At 33.5% G+C, this 17,884-nt stretch overlaps 1 protein-coding gene across 2 annotated transcripts in view; it reads left to right on the top strand.

Moving 5' to 3' along the window:
- The window catches only part of LOC127734090 (G-protein coupled receptor GRL101-like), a 139,617-nt gene that overhangs the window by 96,219 nt on the left and 25,514 nt on the right, over positions 1 to 17,884 (top strand). For both annotated transcript variants that reach the window (XM_052243718.1, XM_052243719.1), the window contains exons 10-13: positions 2,272 to 2,388; positions 4,862 to 4,981; positions 10,798 to 10,929; positions 15,614 to 15,733. In XM_052243718.1, the coding sequence (XP_052099678.1) occupies positions 2,272 to 2,388; positions 4,862 to 4,981; positions 10,798 to 10,929; positions 15,614 to 15,733 (489 nt within the window). The remainder of the gene's footprint in view (positions 1 to 2,271; positions 2,389 to 4,861; positions 4,982 to 10,797; positions 10,930 to 15,613; positions 15,734 to 17,884) is intronic.

Raw genomic sequence — 17,884 nt, 5'->3', positions numbered from 1 at the left:
ATCGGATAACACGTGGTTATACATGGCTAACACCATAATATACATATACTAGTAATTCGTCTCAAATTTAGCCCAACAATGTTAGATCTTCAAATTTGCGTTAGCAAATTTTTGTTCTTCCCTCAGCGGGATTCGAACCCTTGCTTCTGTGACATCGTGGTAACACCACCTGCACCATGTCCAGCGCCTTATACCACTCGAACACCAAGGCTACATAAAAATATAGCTTTCGGTGGTCGACGTAATTCCTTTCCTCGCCGACTTTATCTAGGGTTGTAACATAGTACATGATGTATGTGGCAAATAGATGGTGTACCTCAGATCGGCTATTTTGTCTGTCGTAAAAGATGATAATGTTAATTACCATGCCGCCACATTAAATTTTAATTTTATTATACACGTCTAAACATGTGACAACTTTATGACAGACATTCTCCATCGGATAACACGTATATATATATATATATAAACAAGTCTAAATTGAAAACAACGTTCAAACCTATGATTGCGTTGGATAAAAACCGCAATTTTTATACGTTTGCATGCAAAACAAATTTCTTGTTAGAGGGGTCTAAATACAGCACAAACAACATTTTCCAAAAGACCAAAAAATTTAAAAAGTATATTTTAACAAAACGCATTTGACTAATAGGTCGAACAACAAATGTTCTTAAACCCTGCTGACTGCCATTGGCGATTGCCAAATAAACGGATCACCGAGTAATAAATTGATCTTAATTATCAATTTAATACTAAACAGTAAACAATAAACTTGCGGAAAGGATGATATACCGCAAACAAAAGGTGCAAAGATTTTTGTACACCATATCCGGGTTTCGACAATTAGTGTCTCTTCAGTGATGTTAGGAATCGAAACAGTATTTGGAAAGCCATTCAATTTACCTCAATTTAGGATAGACTCTTTAATTTTGAGGAGTCAAAATAGGATGAACGGATCATATAAACCCGAAGGCAAATATAATACAAGCCCAAACGAAAAAATATCAACAAGTCTAAATTGAAAACAACGTTCAAACCTATGATTGCGTTGGATAAAAACCGCAATTTTTATACGTGTGCATGCAAAACAAATTTCTTGTTAGAGGGGTCTAAATACAGCACAAACAACATTACAAAGACACTTACTTAATTTTCAGAGAAAATATGTCGATTTCTAATTTTCGTATAAATTAGAAATGTCGCATTACTGTAATAATTCTATATAAAAAGCCTGCATGATTTGCGTTGGTACAGTCATATTAATTGATAAAAAAATCAGTACAGTTATGTTCAAGGCGTAGACAAAAATGGATCGTTTCAGAAATTAAGCTACCGTAACGTTGTGCAGTAAGTTTAAGTGTCCTCAACCACATCGCGATCGGTGGTCTTGTAGTATCGTAACAATGGTGTCCCAACGCTACAACCCTTGTCATGAATTGTCCCTTTCGTTCCATTAACATTTATATACTAGTCAACAAAAGAAACGATACAAGGCAATGTATTTTCCCTATATAATGAAATTGGATACACTTTACCAAAGTAAATAATTGCCCAATTGGTCTAATATTTATAAAGTGTTATTTTCTTATCAAAACCATCGATTTAAGGCAAATACGAGAATTTTTTGTTGTTGCAAATTTTGGTATTTCAAAAATCGTATTTTCACCCAAAAAATCAAAAGTCGATATTAGAACTTAAAACTTTAAAATTAAACATGGTCTGCTTAAAATTTTGAATGCCTTTGCAGATATTTGAATACTTAATTCTCATCTTCGAAATAAAGTGCTGACTTTTGTCATCATTTTCCGCAAAATAAATTTGACCCCTGAGCTCAATAACACGGTATTTTCTCACTTTCCAATTTGGTCAGATTCTTTTAATCATATGCATTTGCTTTGCAAATAAATGTTTTTCATTGGATAATTTAACAGATTTTCCTATTCATTATAGTTTATGATAAATTGGAGTTCAAACTTGTCTATCGTTACTTTTGTTGACTAGTATATGTCTTAGGAAGGTTTTATAGTAAATATATATTTGCAGGAAACTTCCTCGTCTAACAGTTAAACACGCCTACACAAAATATTTTTTTTATTCAGAAGGCAAACAAAGCTGCACTGACAAATTAATGATTTTTTGCAAATTATTACGATCATTTACTTCAGTTAAAAAGTAATTTCCGACTTCATTGCATTTGATATACAAGCTGTATAGTAAACATTGTTAACTGAAATAGCTGTGTACTAAAGATATAAGATCTATGTTCTTTAGTGTTTCCTGATTGTGGTGTTGACGAGTACAGATGTACTAACCACCAGTGTATTCCCGCAAGTCGACAGTGTGATGGAAATTTCGATTGTTTTGACCGAACAGATGAGGCAAACTGTGGTAAGATGGAATATAACGTCGTCAATTCTAACCAATATCCCTCACACACTTCAAATTTCAGTAAAAGGACTATATTCGTTGCTTACGATGGTACAGGTTATATGTTCATCTGATAAAGCTAAATTTACCATCATGCCTTGACATGTAATAAATAAATATATCCGTACTTTATGGCTTTAATCATTCTCGTTTTTAAGACATATAAAAGAGGTCTACTTTAATGAGAAAACACCAAAACAAAGCATAATAAACCTCCATAGAGGTAAGTTTACATTCATTTGACTTGCCCGAAAAGTATTTTTCTTTAATATGAACTTTATTCTTAATTTGCAAATCGTAACTTTATTTTTAACTAAAAATATTAGGAAGGGTGTTCGTTTTAAAAGTAGAACTTACTTAAAGCAGAGCCTTACACAGGCCTGTAAGAGATATTGATGTCATCACGGTTAACCGGATAAAGTTGTATGGTTTAATCAGTAGAATAAACAAGTCATGTGGCAAACAAAGATACCCTCATAGTTAACCGTCTATTGTAGTATCGTGTCATTAGTAACATAACAACGTAATGTATAACGAAAGAGAGGCGAAAAATACCAGAGGGAGATTCAAACTCATAAGTCGAAAATAAACTGACAACGCCATGGATAAAAAAGAAAAAGACAAACAGACAAACAATAGTACACAAAACACAACATAGAAAACTAAAGACTGAGCAGCACGAACCCCACCAAAAACTGGGGGTGATCTCAGGTGCTCCGGAAGGGTAAGCAGATCCTGCTCCACATGTGTCACCCGTCGTGTTGCTCATGTTAGTACAAACCCGGTAATAAGTCCAATTCGGTAGGTCATATTCGGGAAAAGGGAACGGGATTGTAGTTACGACATTGGGAACATATCCGCTATCATCTGTGAAAAAAAATATTCCATAACGGTCAACCAACTCGTGATGGCGTCCGTAAAACTTACGAAGGGAAAATTTCAACTTCACCACTTGGAACTCTTAGTTTTAAAGCTTCCTTGTGAGCAGCAACCCTCTATCAAGGAAATCATGATAGGAAATACAAGCCCTGGAATATCGTATCAACTGGGATATATATACTCCGTATGCAGGAGCTGCTGGAATGTTGCTACATAGAAATGGAAAGTTCACAGTTGGGAAGCTGAAATCATCTTTTTGTCGTAAAATTTTGTTTTCAACCGACCCTCATTGTCAATTTCGAGATGTAAGTCAAGATATGAGGCAGACTTAAGTGTATCTGTTGTATCATTTGTCTCAAGTTCGATGGGATAGATGCGTTCAACATAGTCAATAAATTTTGAATTATTTAGTGAGAGAACATCATCTTTATAGCGGAAAGTAAAGTTAAAGGATACTGCCCACATCCTTAATCCATTCGGAAAGAGTATCTACGTCTTCTTTCTCGCGTTTAAAAACTTCATCAGCAAAGTGCATATCTAATAGCTTTGAAAAACTGAGAAAATGAATTAATAGTGAGCAATATAGTTATAAACCTTATAATGCCATCTGTTCACTGTGAGGGTTGAAATCTAAAGTATTAGATCAAAATGGCTTAATTTACATCATTCGTAAATATAAATCAACATGCATACATCTTATACGTTCAGGTATTTCACATCCAATCTTTTATGGTAATATTCTATACAAAGCACAAAAATGTCGTCATTCACCTCAAAAGTTATATAACAAAACTTTAAACAGAAGAGATTTAGTTACGATACTGTTGTCAGGTCATTAAAGATGGCATACTTTGGTATTAATATTGATTCACTCATAGGGTCTTTGCATCGGAAATAAACAAATTTATTCTAAAACGAGTTGTTGGCATTATACGGGTATGTTCTTCTCATATATTTTAAAATGGAATGATACTAAACCCCTAACTGGAGGGATTGTGCTTAATTTTCATATGATGGAGACATAATATTTCAATCAGTTTAATTGAGGTCTGGAGCTGGCATGTCAGTAACTGCTAGTAGTCCTTTGTTAATTTATGTATCATTGTCATTTTGCTTAGTTTCTTATGTTACCTATTCTGACATCGCAGTCGGACTTCTTTTAAACTGAGTTTTACTGTGCGTATTGCTGTGTGTTTGTTTATTCTACATTTGCTAGAGGTATAAGGGGAGGGTTGAGATCTCACAAAACATGTTTAACCCCGCCGCATTTTTGCGCCTGTCCAAGTCAGGAGCCTCTGGCCTTTGTTAGTCTTGTATGTTTTTTTTAATTACAGTTCATTTATATGTTTCGAAGTTTACTGTGACGTCCATTTGCACTGAACTAGTACACATTTTTGTTAAGGGGTCAGCTGGAGCCCGCCTCCGGGTGCGGGATTTTCTCGCTGTGTTGAAGACCCATTGGTGGCCTTGGGCTGTTTTCTGCATTTTGGTCGGGTTGTTGTCTCTTTGACACATTCCCCATTTTCATTCTCAATTTTATTAACATTATTTTCAGGATTAACTGCTTGTCAGACAGGAGAAGTAAAATGCCGGAGCGGTCAATGTATACCGGAGATCTGGTGGTGCGATTACGTCAGAGACTGTCCAGATGGCAGTGATGAGACACAATGTGCTGGTAAGTTGTACAAAATTTAAGATCGTAATTACGTAGTCACTGAAGAGACATTTATAATCAAAATACGCATATGGTGCAGTAAAATTGGAACCGCTAATGTAATTAAAAGTGTAAAATTTCGGTCTAGGGCCAAAGTTTAATCCATATCGTGAAATATTCATCCGAGACTGATGACAAGAGTATGAAGGGCATTGTTGGATAAATTGTACCTAAGGAGTTGTTGACACTATATTTTAGAATAAAATCAATGTGCCAAAGTAATGTTACAAACATGTACCTAAAATTTGGTGATGTGAGATTATTCGAAGCTATCTAGATTGTATAATGAGACAAAGGGTCTTGTACCCTGAAACACAATAGAAGGGTTAGATAGTACCAGATGATTAATGTCAAACAAATAAAGAAAAGCACATTTTATAGAAGCATATGAGCGTATAATGTTGCAAATTTGTATAAAACTTTTCATGCACATTTTGCATGTTCATATTATCAAACATTCGAAAAGATGCATTTATCTTTTTATCTCCTTCATTTATTGGAATGCAGAATAAATATTTTAACAATATGTCTATAAAAAGCAGGTGAAAATTTCCTTTGAATTATTTTTGTTCGAAATTTATAAATTTTCATAAAAACAGATATATTTTCGTTAGAACTATACGAGGAATCGAATCTAACATCTTCATTCCGTCCAGACGCTGCGATGGGTATGTAAATAACTGTTTTATTTTATATCAGAACACATGAAGACAATTTCTGTAGCTGAATTAGAAATTTGAACAAATTTGGTTGTAACGGGTTTTTATACGACCGCAAAAATTAAAAATTTTTTGGTCGTATATTGGTATGACGTTGGCGTCGTCGTCGTCGTCGTCGTCGTCGTCCGAAGACACATTGGTTTTCGCACTCTAACTTTAGTTTAAGTGAATGGATCTCCATGAAATTTTACCATGAGGTTCAATACCACGAAAGGAAGGTTGGGATTGATTTTGGGGGTTATGGTACCAACAGTTAAGGAATTAGGGACCAAAAAGGGGCCAAAAATAAGCATTTTTGTAACTTCCAGACAATAACTTGTGTGTAAGTGTATGGATCTCTCTGACATTGTAACACAAGGTTCCATATCACAAAGGGAAGGCTGTAATTGATTTTGGGGGTAATTGCCTCAAAATTTTAGGAATTAGGGGCCAAAAAAGGGGCAAAAAACAAGCATTTTTCTAGTTTCATGACAATAACTTGTGTGTAAGTGTTTGGATAGTTCTGAGATTGTACTACAAGGTTCCATATTACAAAGGGAAAGCTGGAATTGAGTTTGGGGGTAATTGCCCGAAACGTTTAGGAATTGGGGGCCAAAAAGGGGCCAAAAATAAGCATTTTTCTAGTTTCCAGACAATAACTTGTGTTCAAGTGTATGGATCTCTCTGAAATTGTACTGCAAGGTACCATACCACAAAGGGAAGGCTTGGATTGAGTTTAGGGGTGATGAATCATAAGGGGGTTCAAAAAATTTGGGGGGGGATTTTTTTTTTTTTTTTTTTTCTTTTTTTTCTTTTAAAATTTTCCATTTTAAGTTGGTTATTTCTGATTTATATTTAAAAGCAAATAATAATGATATGGTAGGAGATACACACCAAACAGGATGTGTAAATTATTATATAATAAGTATTGTGCAATAGCAAGAAATTTTCAATTGCACAGTATTGCACAATAGCAAGAAATCTTCAATTGCACAGTATTGCGCAATAGCAAGAAATCTTCAATTGCACAGTATTGCGCAATAGCAAGAAATATCCAATGGCACATTATTGCGCAATAGCAAGAAATTGTCAATTGTACAGTATTGCGCAATAGCAAGAAATATTCAATTGCACAGTATTGTGCAAAAGAAGATACTTCGTATAAATTGCTTATTTCTTGATCAATTTCAATGGGGTTTTATTCTTGAATTCTTGGGGTTCTTTAATATGCTGAACAGGCGCGTAGCTACGTTTACGTCAAAACGCCCGGGCGTACACATGAATTTAGGAGAAAAAAATAATTAATCTAAACAAATAAAAAAAAGCTTAAACCACACGAGCCTTCATATTCTTTCTTCAATAATAAATTTTAAAATTCACGAAATTTACTTTTTAATGAAATAGTTTCACATTACATATTCGTTCATTTTCCGTCAAAGTCTGAATCTACTGTGAATTCTACTCAGTTTCCTATTGTTTAAAGTAATTCATTCGATATGTGATTTGCATTTTTGACGAGCCTGCGACATTAATGTCGGGAAAACGAGACCGTGGCTTAGCGTTCCTAGATTCCATCGGTGTCGTCAACATTTAGGTTCAGTCTGTTGTTAAAGTTATTTTTGGTTTTATCAATAACTTTGTCAAACATTCATGGAATTTTACGGAAGTTAGACGGAAGCTTTTTATGACCAAATTTAAGACAGTATTCAGAGCAAAATTTTATGAATATTTCTTTTGATTTTTGTCTCGCCTTGACGGAGTCAAAAAGTGAGACATAGGTATGTTGTTTCCTGCGTCGTTGTCGGCGGCGGCGTCAACAATGTATAAGTTTGTTATTAGGTCACTTTATGAGGAACCACTAGTGGTAGGCAAATAATATTTAGTATGCAGTTGTATTATCATTGACACATCTCATTTCCATGGCGGTTGTTTGGTCCCGCCCCCTCAGTCATGGTCTATTGACTTTGAAACTTTTGCTTGGTTTACATGCATTAGTTTGTAATAAGTTTGTTTATGGGAAACCACTAGTGTTATGTCAACGATATTTAACTACTAGGGGGTGTTTAACGACCTTGACTTCAATGAGGGTCTTGCACGGTCGACTAAATGGACTTGTCGTTTGTTGATGTGGTTCATAAGTGTTTCTCGTTTCTCGTTTTTTATATAGATTAGACCGTTGGTTTTCCCGTTTGAATGGTTTTACACTAGTAATTTTTGGGGCCCTTTATAGCTTGCTGTTCGGTGTGAGCCAAGGCTCCGTGTTGAAGACCGTTCTTTGACCTATAATGGTTTACTTTTATAAATTTTGACTCGGCTGGAGAGTTGTCTCATTGGCACTCATACCACATCTTCTTATATCTATTAATTTTTGTTTACAGTTAATATTTAGATGCCGTACAAGGTTAAAGTTTTTTCAGAAATCAATTACTTTGTCAAACCTTCATGAAATTTTACCTAAGTTGGACACAAACTTTTTATGATCAAAAGTCAGTATCCAGAGCATAATGAAAATATATATTTTTTTATTTTCCGTATTTAACTAATAAAAGGACTTTGTTGTTTTGTAGTTAATAAGAAGATACATTTTGAGGTTAAAGTTTGTTACAAATCAATTACTTTGTCAAACTTTCATGGAATTTTATGAACATTTGGCAGAAGCTTTTTAAAGATTTTAAAAGAGATAATTTTGAAATTATTTTTTTTATTTTTTTATTTTTCAGTATTTTACTGACTTATTTTTTTTTTATAATTAACAGACGGTCTGTTTTTACATGATGAATTTGTAAACCTTCATAGATTGTTATGAACCTTGGAAATAAGCTTATCTTAAAGATAAAGTTTTTCTTTTCTTAAATCATGTATTTCACTTATCAATAGATAACTTTTTATAGTCACACTGACAGAAGTAATCCCAGGCGAGACACAGGGTTCCACGGAACTCTTTACGAATTTTATATTTCACCTGAAAATCTATGAAAATTATTTATTTCATGTGTCTATTAACAGAATTTGCGCATAAAAATGGGTGAAAATTTAGATGAAGTCGAAATAATTAAAAGAACAACATTGAAATGGAGACTTGCTTTTTTTATTATCTTGATTTGGCTATTTGTAGATCCCACATCTCCTTTTAAACATATTTTAAGTAACTGGTTTGGACATTTTTCTCTAAGACAAATGATCATTGGATTCAAAATCAACACAATGAATAAATTAAACTTAAAAAAAAATAAACTAGACTCTAAATATTTAGCTATGGATGAGTTTTTAATGACAGAAATGGTATCTCTTTCTCGATAACGCGAGTATCTGGGGCTTCACCTCATCAACCCCCTACTAGGAGGTTCTCTGCCCTGGACCCGCTTTGGTCCCTCAGACACCTCGCCGAGTATCGGGCGTACACTTACAAATGGCCTAGCTACGCCACTGCTGAATCTAACCGTGTATTAAGTTTTTGGATTTTGGGCCCCGTTTTTAAATTGGTCCACATTGAGGTCCAAAGGGTCCAAAATTTAACTTTGTTTGATTTCATCAAAAATTGAATTATTGGGGTTCTTTGATATGCCAAATCTAACCGTGTATTTAGATTCTTAATTTTTGGTTCCGTTTTCAAATTGGTCTACATTAAGGTCCAAAGGGTCCAAAATTAAACTTAGTTTGATTTTAACAAAAATGGAATTTTTAGGGTTCTTTGATATGCTGAATCTAAACATGTATTTAGATTTTTGATTATGGGCCCAGTTTTCAAGTTGGTCCAAATCGGGGTCCCAAATTAAACTTTGTTTGATTTCAACAAAAATTGAATATATGGGGTTCTTTGATATGCTGAATCTAACCATGTATTTAGATTTTTGATTTATGGGCCCCGTTATCAACTTTTTCCACATTGAGGTCAAAAGGGTCCAAAATTAAACTTTGTTTGATTTCATCAAAAATTGAATTCTTGGGGTTCTTTGATATGCTGAATCTAACCATGTATTTAGATTTTGGATATTGGACCATAATAGGTGAATGTCCAATTTAAAATTTTTAAGTTCTTAGACCACATTCATTCTGTGTCAGAAACCTATGCTGTGTCAAATATTTAATCACAATCCAAATTCAGAGCTGTATCAAGCTTGAATGTTGTGTCCATACTTGCCCCAACTGTTCAGGGTTCGACCTCTGCGGTCGTATCAAGCTGCGCCCTGCGGAGCATTTTATTTTTTTCATGTAAAATGACTCATTATTTATTGAGATTGTTTTAGTATTACTAAGGACTCACTTACTTTACTAAACAATGGTTATATTAAAATCAAAATAAAGATATTAGTATGATTGCCAATGAGACAACTATCTTCTATACTCAACAATGAGCAAAATACTGTATAGTTGGCTATAAAATTAAATGGCCCCACATGAAAAAATGGGAAATAATTCAAACGAGAAAATCAACAATCTGATTTATGACAAAACAATTAACGAAAAGCCGATATGACAGACACTATCCAACGACAAAAAATGAAAACAACACGTCTTTTTGTTAGTTGTATTTGTGCTTTGTGTCGGTCTAAATAGTCAATTCCTTTTCAACTGAATTTTACAGTTTGTTTTTATGTTGTACTGAAACGCTAATTTACCAAGTTAGAAAGAAGGGTAGTCGTTAGGAAACATGTTAAACCTCCCGACATTCGGTATGTGTGTATTGCTTTGTACACCAGGCCGTTGAATATCTCATTTCAATCGTATTTTTTTGTATTACCTTTTATAGCTTGCTATGCGGTATTGGTTATGTTTATTGTGAAGGCTGTACAATGAAATATAATTGTTTAGCTGTCTCTAAAACATAGTTGGCATTTTTTTTATCCCAGCGTTCTCTATTCGTACTGTCTTTAATACTAGAATACATCAAACATCACTCGAAAGGATGCCACATATCGACCATTTTATGCCTATCCTTCCAGAGCACCAGTTTTAGCGGGATTCATCTTAAAAATGTATTTACCACAAAAGAAATTTCAACTTCTTATTTTTAACTTTTCTGTGCTACGCTTTTTGCCGATTTTTATCTCTCTTGATCTTTTTCCTCTTTCTGTTTAGAGAGAAGATCCTGTCGTCAAAATGAATTCACCTGTAAGAACGGCCAATGTATTGATATGGATCATGTATGCTATTATGACCCAGATAACCTCAGAAAGGGATGTGCTGACAAATCTCATCTCCTTAACTGTAGTAAGTTTATTTGATAGATCTGTGATTAAACAATGTTTCTGATTTGTATTTTTATATTCCAAACTTTTGATCTCGATCGTACATGATGTCAGTTTGTTGCAGAAACACAAGATTCAGACTTCATGACCAACATGGCGATGTTGACCCTTCCGAAGCACATGCGTTGATTTATTGATTTTTGTTGGGTTTGTGGTGATCAATCTTCAGTTTTATGTTCAGGTTTATGTATAATATTTTGTTATAGTTGTTTGTTTTTATGTCTTTTCATGTTTAATCATGGTATTGTCTTTTTTTTTCGTCGTATATTTATTTTGGCTGTACAAACTTTTTTCCTAGAACATGCCATCATGCACTCTTGAGGAATATGTTGTTTTATGATGGTTTATTTAGGGGGAGCGTTTTATGTTTATTCGAGAAACAAATGTATATTGAAATTGGAAGTATATGTGTGTTACTGTAAAACAATTCAAATGAATAGTATTTATTATGACTCTAATGATTTGTCCTTCTGAAGTGTTTCTTACTATTATTATATTGTTTTTCTTAGCATATAAATAAGTATTAAGATGATGTCAGAAGTCAAATCAATATAAAGAGCTTCTTTTATATATGATGAAACATATATAATTCCCATGTAACCAAAAACCAATCCTTATCTCAGAATGTACTAATGTCTTCATGACAGCTCTGTTTGATAAGTTAATAAAACGATAACTTGAAATCAGTGTATTAATGTACTATTGACAATGCAATATACATTTTTCCAGGAGTAAATTGTTCCGAAATAAAACTGAAATGAAAAGATTAATGACATACCATTGGAAGTGTTTACTTGATTTAAGTTTGGTACGGACAATCGCATTTCTTTAAACTTTCATTTCTCACAAGTTAATCAAGCATGCAATGAAACGCTTATTCTCAAAATTCTTTAGTTAATAACACATTTGTGCGACTCTAGTTATAATTCAATTTTCGTTTTGTTCCAAATGTCAATATTGCATTACAGACATATCTAAAAGTTTATCAACCCACTTACATCTAACATTTTACAAATGAGTCCAAATAAGTCAGATGAAGTATTATATAGTCATCAATAAACAGTTACTCTAAAAAGGATTAACCAGTAAATATGTCTAAGGAAGGAACATGGAAAGCAGAAGACAATTTTACTTCATAAAATGGAGGATGTTAATGATCTCTATGGAAGCGCATATGGTACACCCGAAATTTAGTTGTTTTGTTGCAAATAAGTCGGAAGCATGGGTTATTTAGTGTGCAGCAAGCTGGAATCAATTATCATGACTACTTTTACATGTAGACAAGTTTGCATTACAATGTCGACATGAATATTTAATGTAAACATGTTGACTTCTACATGTCGGAATAATGTAAACAAATTTTCAGTACAATGCCGACATGCTTATTTGTTGAAGTGGACATAATAAAAAGAATTTCTTCTATGTTTCTCGAAAACCTTTGATTTCTATGGCCGCAACACATATTTCTAGAATAATCTTCATCAAGTATACTCGAGACCAAAAGTTCGAAAAGGCAATAGTATTTAAAATTTAAAGAGCACAAATACTTAACAATCCTTAACAATAAAGACTATACCACCTCGGATCAACTTCAGACGTCGCAACTTCGGCATTAGCACAATTACATAAATGTGTTCACTCGAAATTTACGAACAACTTATAAATACTTATATAAACAGTATTGTTTCATTATTTCTGTTCAATAAAGTAAAACCTTATTGTTAACATGTCATCTGTAATTGTCACCTTTTACATGAAAACATGAATGGATGACATTATATAAATAACACATATCTGAGTAGGGTGATAGAGCAGATTGTTACCCCGAGAAAACATTGTCAACTGAGGCGAAGCCAAGGTTGACAATGTTTTTTCGAGGGGTAACAATCTGCTCTACCACCCGCTCAGATATGTGTTATTTAATTTATTATACTGAAAGTTCTGTTATTACTGTCTATTAAATTTCAAATTCAAAGTAATAAACTATGTCGTCTTGTACATAACAATCATCCGTATTTATTAAAGCGCACACTTGAGCAAGCGTCGCCGTGAAGGGTAATAGAGTATTTGCCATAGGATAGAGTAAATTGTCTCCCTCGTACTAACCAATCAAAATCTGGCATTTTGACGTGAAGTATAATAAATTGGAACTATTTTCCGTTGTTCAGAAATTCTTTTTCATCGAAAACTGATGTTTTTCACTATTAACAGTCTCAGAAATATGCTGTTGGTTTTCTATGAGTCTGATGAAATATTCTGTTGGTTTTCTATGAGTCGGATGTTGTTTGCTAGTATGGTCTGTTGTCTAATATTTTTGTAATTCCTGTTATTAATTTCATGTATTAATTTTCGATGATATGTCATTTAGTCAGGTGTAGATGAAATTATTACATGTAACAACAGCAAATACATATACTTACTTACGGTGAAATTCAACTTTTCTTTGAGTGTCTTTCTATTTTAATGGTGGGTTTTACAGGAACAAAATACGGAGGGATAAGCAAGTTTTTCCTGCACACAAAACTCCTTCTATCTAGGTCATGTGTCGTAACACACCAAAAAACTTAACCGTGCAGCTACTGACCAATAACTTAAACAAGAAAAGTTTAGAAAATTCACATAATTTGAAACCCCGGTTAAAGTATGCTTGCTACCATAGGAAGCTAGCTAAGGTAGCTTCAGTTGTTGTTTGGTTATTGCAACTCACGAAAACAAAACAAAAACAGACACAAAACTCTATACATGGAATAAAGTTTGTGCACTAAATCTTTTTCAGCATTCAACATTGGCAGTCTTCTTTTTCAATCGTGGTTTTCCCTTAACCACAATGTTGGTTCGACATTTATAATGAGGGAAGACAGTTAACTCAAGGATTGTATTGTTTATCTTTACTATGAATAAAATAGTTAAAGCACAGTATTTGGAAAAACTGTTTACTTATTACGCATTATCAATTTAAATATTCCACATCCTTGGCAACGTATCGTGGTTATGCCTTAAACATTTAAATTTTCAATTATTCATTCTAATAATAGTTTAAGTCAGGTATATAGTGTTATCAGCAATTATTTTTTCCCGTGCAAAAACAGTCAATTACTGAAGGTTATAATTGCAGAAATAATCATTGCTGGCGGCTTTAAACAAAATTTCTTTAAAATAAAAATATTCAAAAAAATAATGATTATTCTTTTATCACCTAGTAAGTGTCATATACACTTGATATGCTCAATTTGACATATATAGGTTTATGAGTTTTCATTGAAATTTGTACATACGAAATATTTATAACTCGCATCACTAAACAATTGTTTTCATCCGTGGTTGCAGTAAAAAATATTGATTCAGGCATATGTAACAGGAATTAAATGTTGTTGTTATGCAGATTGTGGCTGGTCCACCAATCGTTTATAGAATGAAAATCTTTACCCTAATGAATACCGCCAAATTTTTACTGACGACTTAATTTTATTTATTACTTAAATATTCAAAACTTCGCCCTTTTGTATTTTGATAACATTTAATTACATGTGTTGTCTTTTACTTGCATAATCCTAATAGAAATGTACATTTTGCTAATATATACTAGCGGAAAAAAGAAAATGTGCCTTACCTAATGTATAGCCAATATTTCGAACATTGCCTTTATATGTTAGCAAATTGATAATGTTTTATGTTTTCAAAATGTTGGAAAAACATGGCAAAAAACGAAATGACAAACAAGTTCACAAAACGCCACAAAGAAAACTAAAGCAACACAAACTACAATAAAAATTATAGTTATGTTCTCAGATGTTCCGAAAGGATCAGCAGATCCTTCTTCATTAGTGACATTCATCATGTTATAATTATCAATATCAATGGAAGGCATGTGATTTCTCATCATAAGCCTCACCATGTTCCATGAATACATGTTGGCGTTACGATGTTTGACAATGTAACGCCATATTGACGCTGGAATAACAGTTAAGGTCAAGGTACAATACATGTCAATTAATCCGGGTTGTCAAAAATGAAACTAAATGCTAGTGCTTCTATTCCTGTTATTTTCATTGGAAATACATTCGTATTTGTTCAAAGTTTTCAGCATTGATAGTGTGCACTTAAGATGTAAAATTATATTTTTATCTAGAATAATAAAAAGGTGCATAATCATAGCAATACCGATAACTACAATATAAAGGAGGCGAGGGATACCAAAGGCACATTCAAACTCATAAGTCGAAAACAAACTGACAACGCCATGGCTAAAAAAAAAAAAGAAAAACGGAAAAACAACAGTACACAAAACACAACATATGAGACCAAAGACTAGCAACACGAAACCCACCAAATACTTGGGTGATTTTAGGTGCTCCGGAAGGGTAAGCAGATCCTGCTCCACATGTGACACCCGTCGTGTTGCTCATGTTAGTACAAAACCGGTCATAAGTCAATTCGGTAGGTCACATTCGGTGAAAAAGGGAAGGGATTGTAGTAACGACAATTTGAACATATAAAATCTGTGTTGTTTAATGGAGTTCTATCGTCGTTTAGCGCTATGTTCTTGTTAACATGGACTCATTTTTACGTTTAATCCAGACTCACACCAAACAACATTAAAGAACCAGCAAGTGTTTTAAAAAGCTTAAACTTGTTTTGATTAATAGGTTCATGGCAGTGTCAACAAGGTCAGTTTAAATGTAATAAGTCTTTTTGTATTGATGGCCAGAGAATATGTGATGGAGTTCCAGACTGCACAGAAACATTTGTGGATGAAACAAATTGTCGTAAGTAATTAAACATGACATGATTTTGAAACGTTTTATAACGGAAAGAGGATAAAAATCGAGTGCTGAATTCATTTCTGTTTAAAGTATCCACTGTCCAAACACTAACAGGTGTAACGTTCATCTTCACAGTAAATTGGCTACATTTCGACACGGACTTTCTACTTTATGTTGTTGTTACGTATTGCTTTGTTGTTGTTTAAGGTGGCTCGGCCTTTAACAATGCACAGTTTTTAACGTATATTTCTAACGACGAGCGCGTGCTCTTCGTCTTGGAAACGATCGCTTTGAGGGGTCTTCTCAAAAGTAATTTGACGACATTGGAACGCGGGTGTGTCTGAGAGCACCCTTTCCCGATGTCAACAACGATGCAAACCTTTCTACAAAAAAGGAAATACGGTCAGAAATACAAAGTGGCTTGTTAATTTTTCATATAAAATTATAAAAGGACAGAAATATAAGCATTATTGTGCGTTAAAAAAAATTGAAATATTGACATGTTGTACGACTGCCAATGACGCAACTTTTAAAAAGGACAGCGATGTTAACAACTGCATGTCACCGTACGACATTCAACAACGAGTAAAACCCATATATTATGCTATAAAGGTATCGGGGGTTCATCTGCACACTATTAATTTTGCATATTATATTACCATGGGTCACTGTCATTAAATCATTTTTAATTTGAAATATCTTCATTTTTAAGTAATGGCCAGGAGTTTATTCCGAAGTATGTAAAAAACTAAAGGGAGCTTATTTTGATAGAAATAAACCAACCGCAAAAGTTTCATGAACACTGCTCAAAGCATTTTTGAGTTATTGTCCGAAAACTAGAAAATCACCCCTTTTTTATGAATAAAATTCCACAACTCAGAAAAGTAAAATCTGAAATTTACAAAAATCGAAAGGGAGCTTACGTCAATAGATATAAACAATGCACTTAAGTTTCGTAAAATTTGGTTAAAGCGTGTTTGAGTTATTGTCAGACATGTTGACGACGGACGGACGGACAACGGTATACCATAATACGTCTCGTAAACGGGCGTATAAAAATGGTGAGTAGACAGATTTGTTGGTGTTAAAAAAGATATTGATTTGACTTTCAACGATGATAGCTGCTTTGTGAAATCATTGTCACAACACTAAATTTGGAAATAAGTATTCTTCAAAAATGTAATGCTTACAAGCAAATGGTGTGTGAACTACACATGTATCAGGACTTGTTTCAATAAAAAAAAAAGAAGTATCAGGATAGATCACATATTTTTTCAAGTTGTTACTAGATTCCTAGATACATCTACATATATGGTAGTCACAGTTTTCAACACATTGTTTGTGTTAACAAGAGTGCACAAGCTGAAATGTCTCACTTGCTTTTCTCATCATGATTGGTTTTATGTTGATATTCCTAAAGATAAAGTTTTACTACAAGTATCACAAAGATTTAATATTATCAATGATCCATGAAAATATATAGTTGACTATTGCTTATAGTATCTTAAAAGAGGACTTAACATTGACCAATGAACCATGAAAACGAGGTAAAGGACAAATTATACTTGCCAGACCGACATGTGTACCTTACAATCATTCCATTCACCAGATATAGTTTACCTATTGCTTTTATTATTAGAAAAACAGACCAAAACACATAAACTTATCGTTGACAAATGGCCTATTGCTAAAGGTATCTGAGAAACACCCCTAATCAGATAACTAAAACCTTGATCTCTGATCCATGATATGATATTGAGGTCAGGTGAACCCTATCTGAAGGACATGTAAACCTTGAAAGAGACCCATATACCTAATATAGGTATCCTATTTTAGCAGTCGCTGAACCATGAAAATGAGGCTAAGGACAGCAGACATACATGTATGACAGACGGAAAGTTTGTAACATAAGACATCTGAATACAAGGTATGAAGCTTCCAGGTTTTCTACTTTCTGAAATATAAAGCTTAATACAAATAATTTATGCAGATTCCAGATTGTTATCCCTATGTCTCGCATTGTCACTTTCATCGCTGGCAAGAAAAAACGTCGGATTGATGTTTTATTTATGAATACTCCATTCTCTTGCAATCTTTAAAGGCTTTTGTTGGTAACATAATTTACTCAAATGATGTGAAAATTGTGCAGACAGG

The sequence above is a fragment of the Mytilus californianus genome, unplaced genomic scaffold, assembly GCF_021869535.1.
Source record: "Mytilus californianus isolate M0D057914Y unplaced genomic scaffold, xbMytCali1.0.p SCAF_3, whole genome shotgun sequence".
Lineage (NCBI taxonomy): Eukaryota > Metazoa > Mollusca > Bivalvia > Mytilida > Mytilidae > Mytilus > Mytilus californianus.
This window is presented reverse-complemented; position numbering and strand designations above follow the sequence as displayed.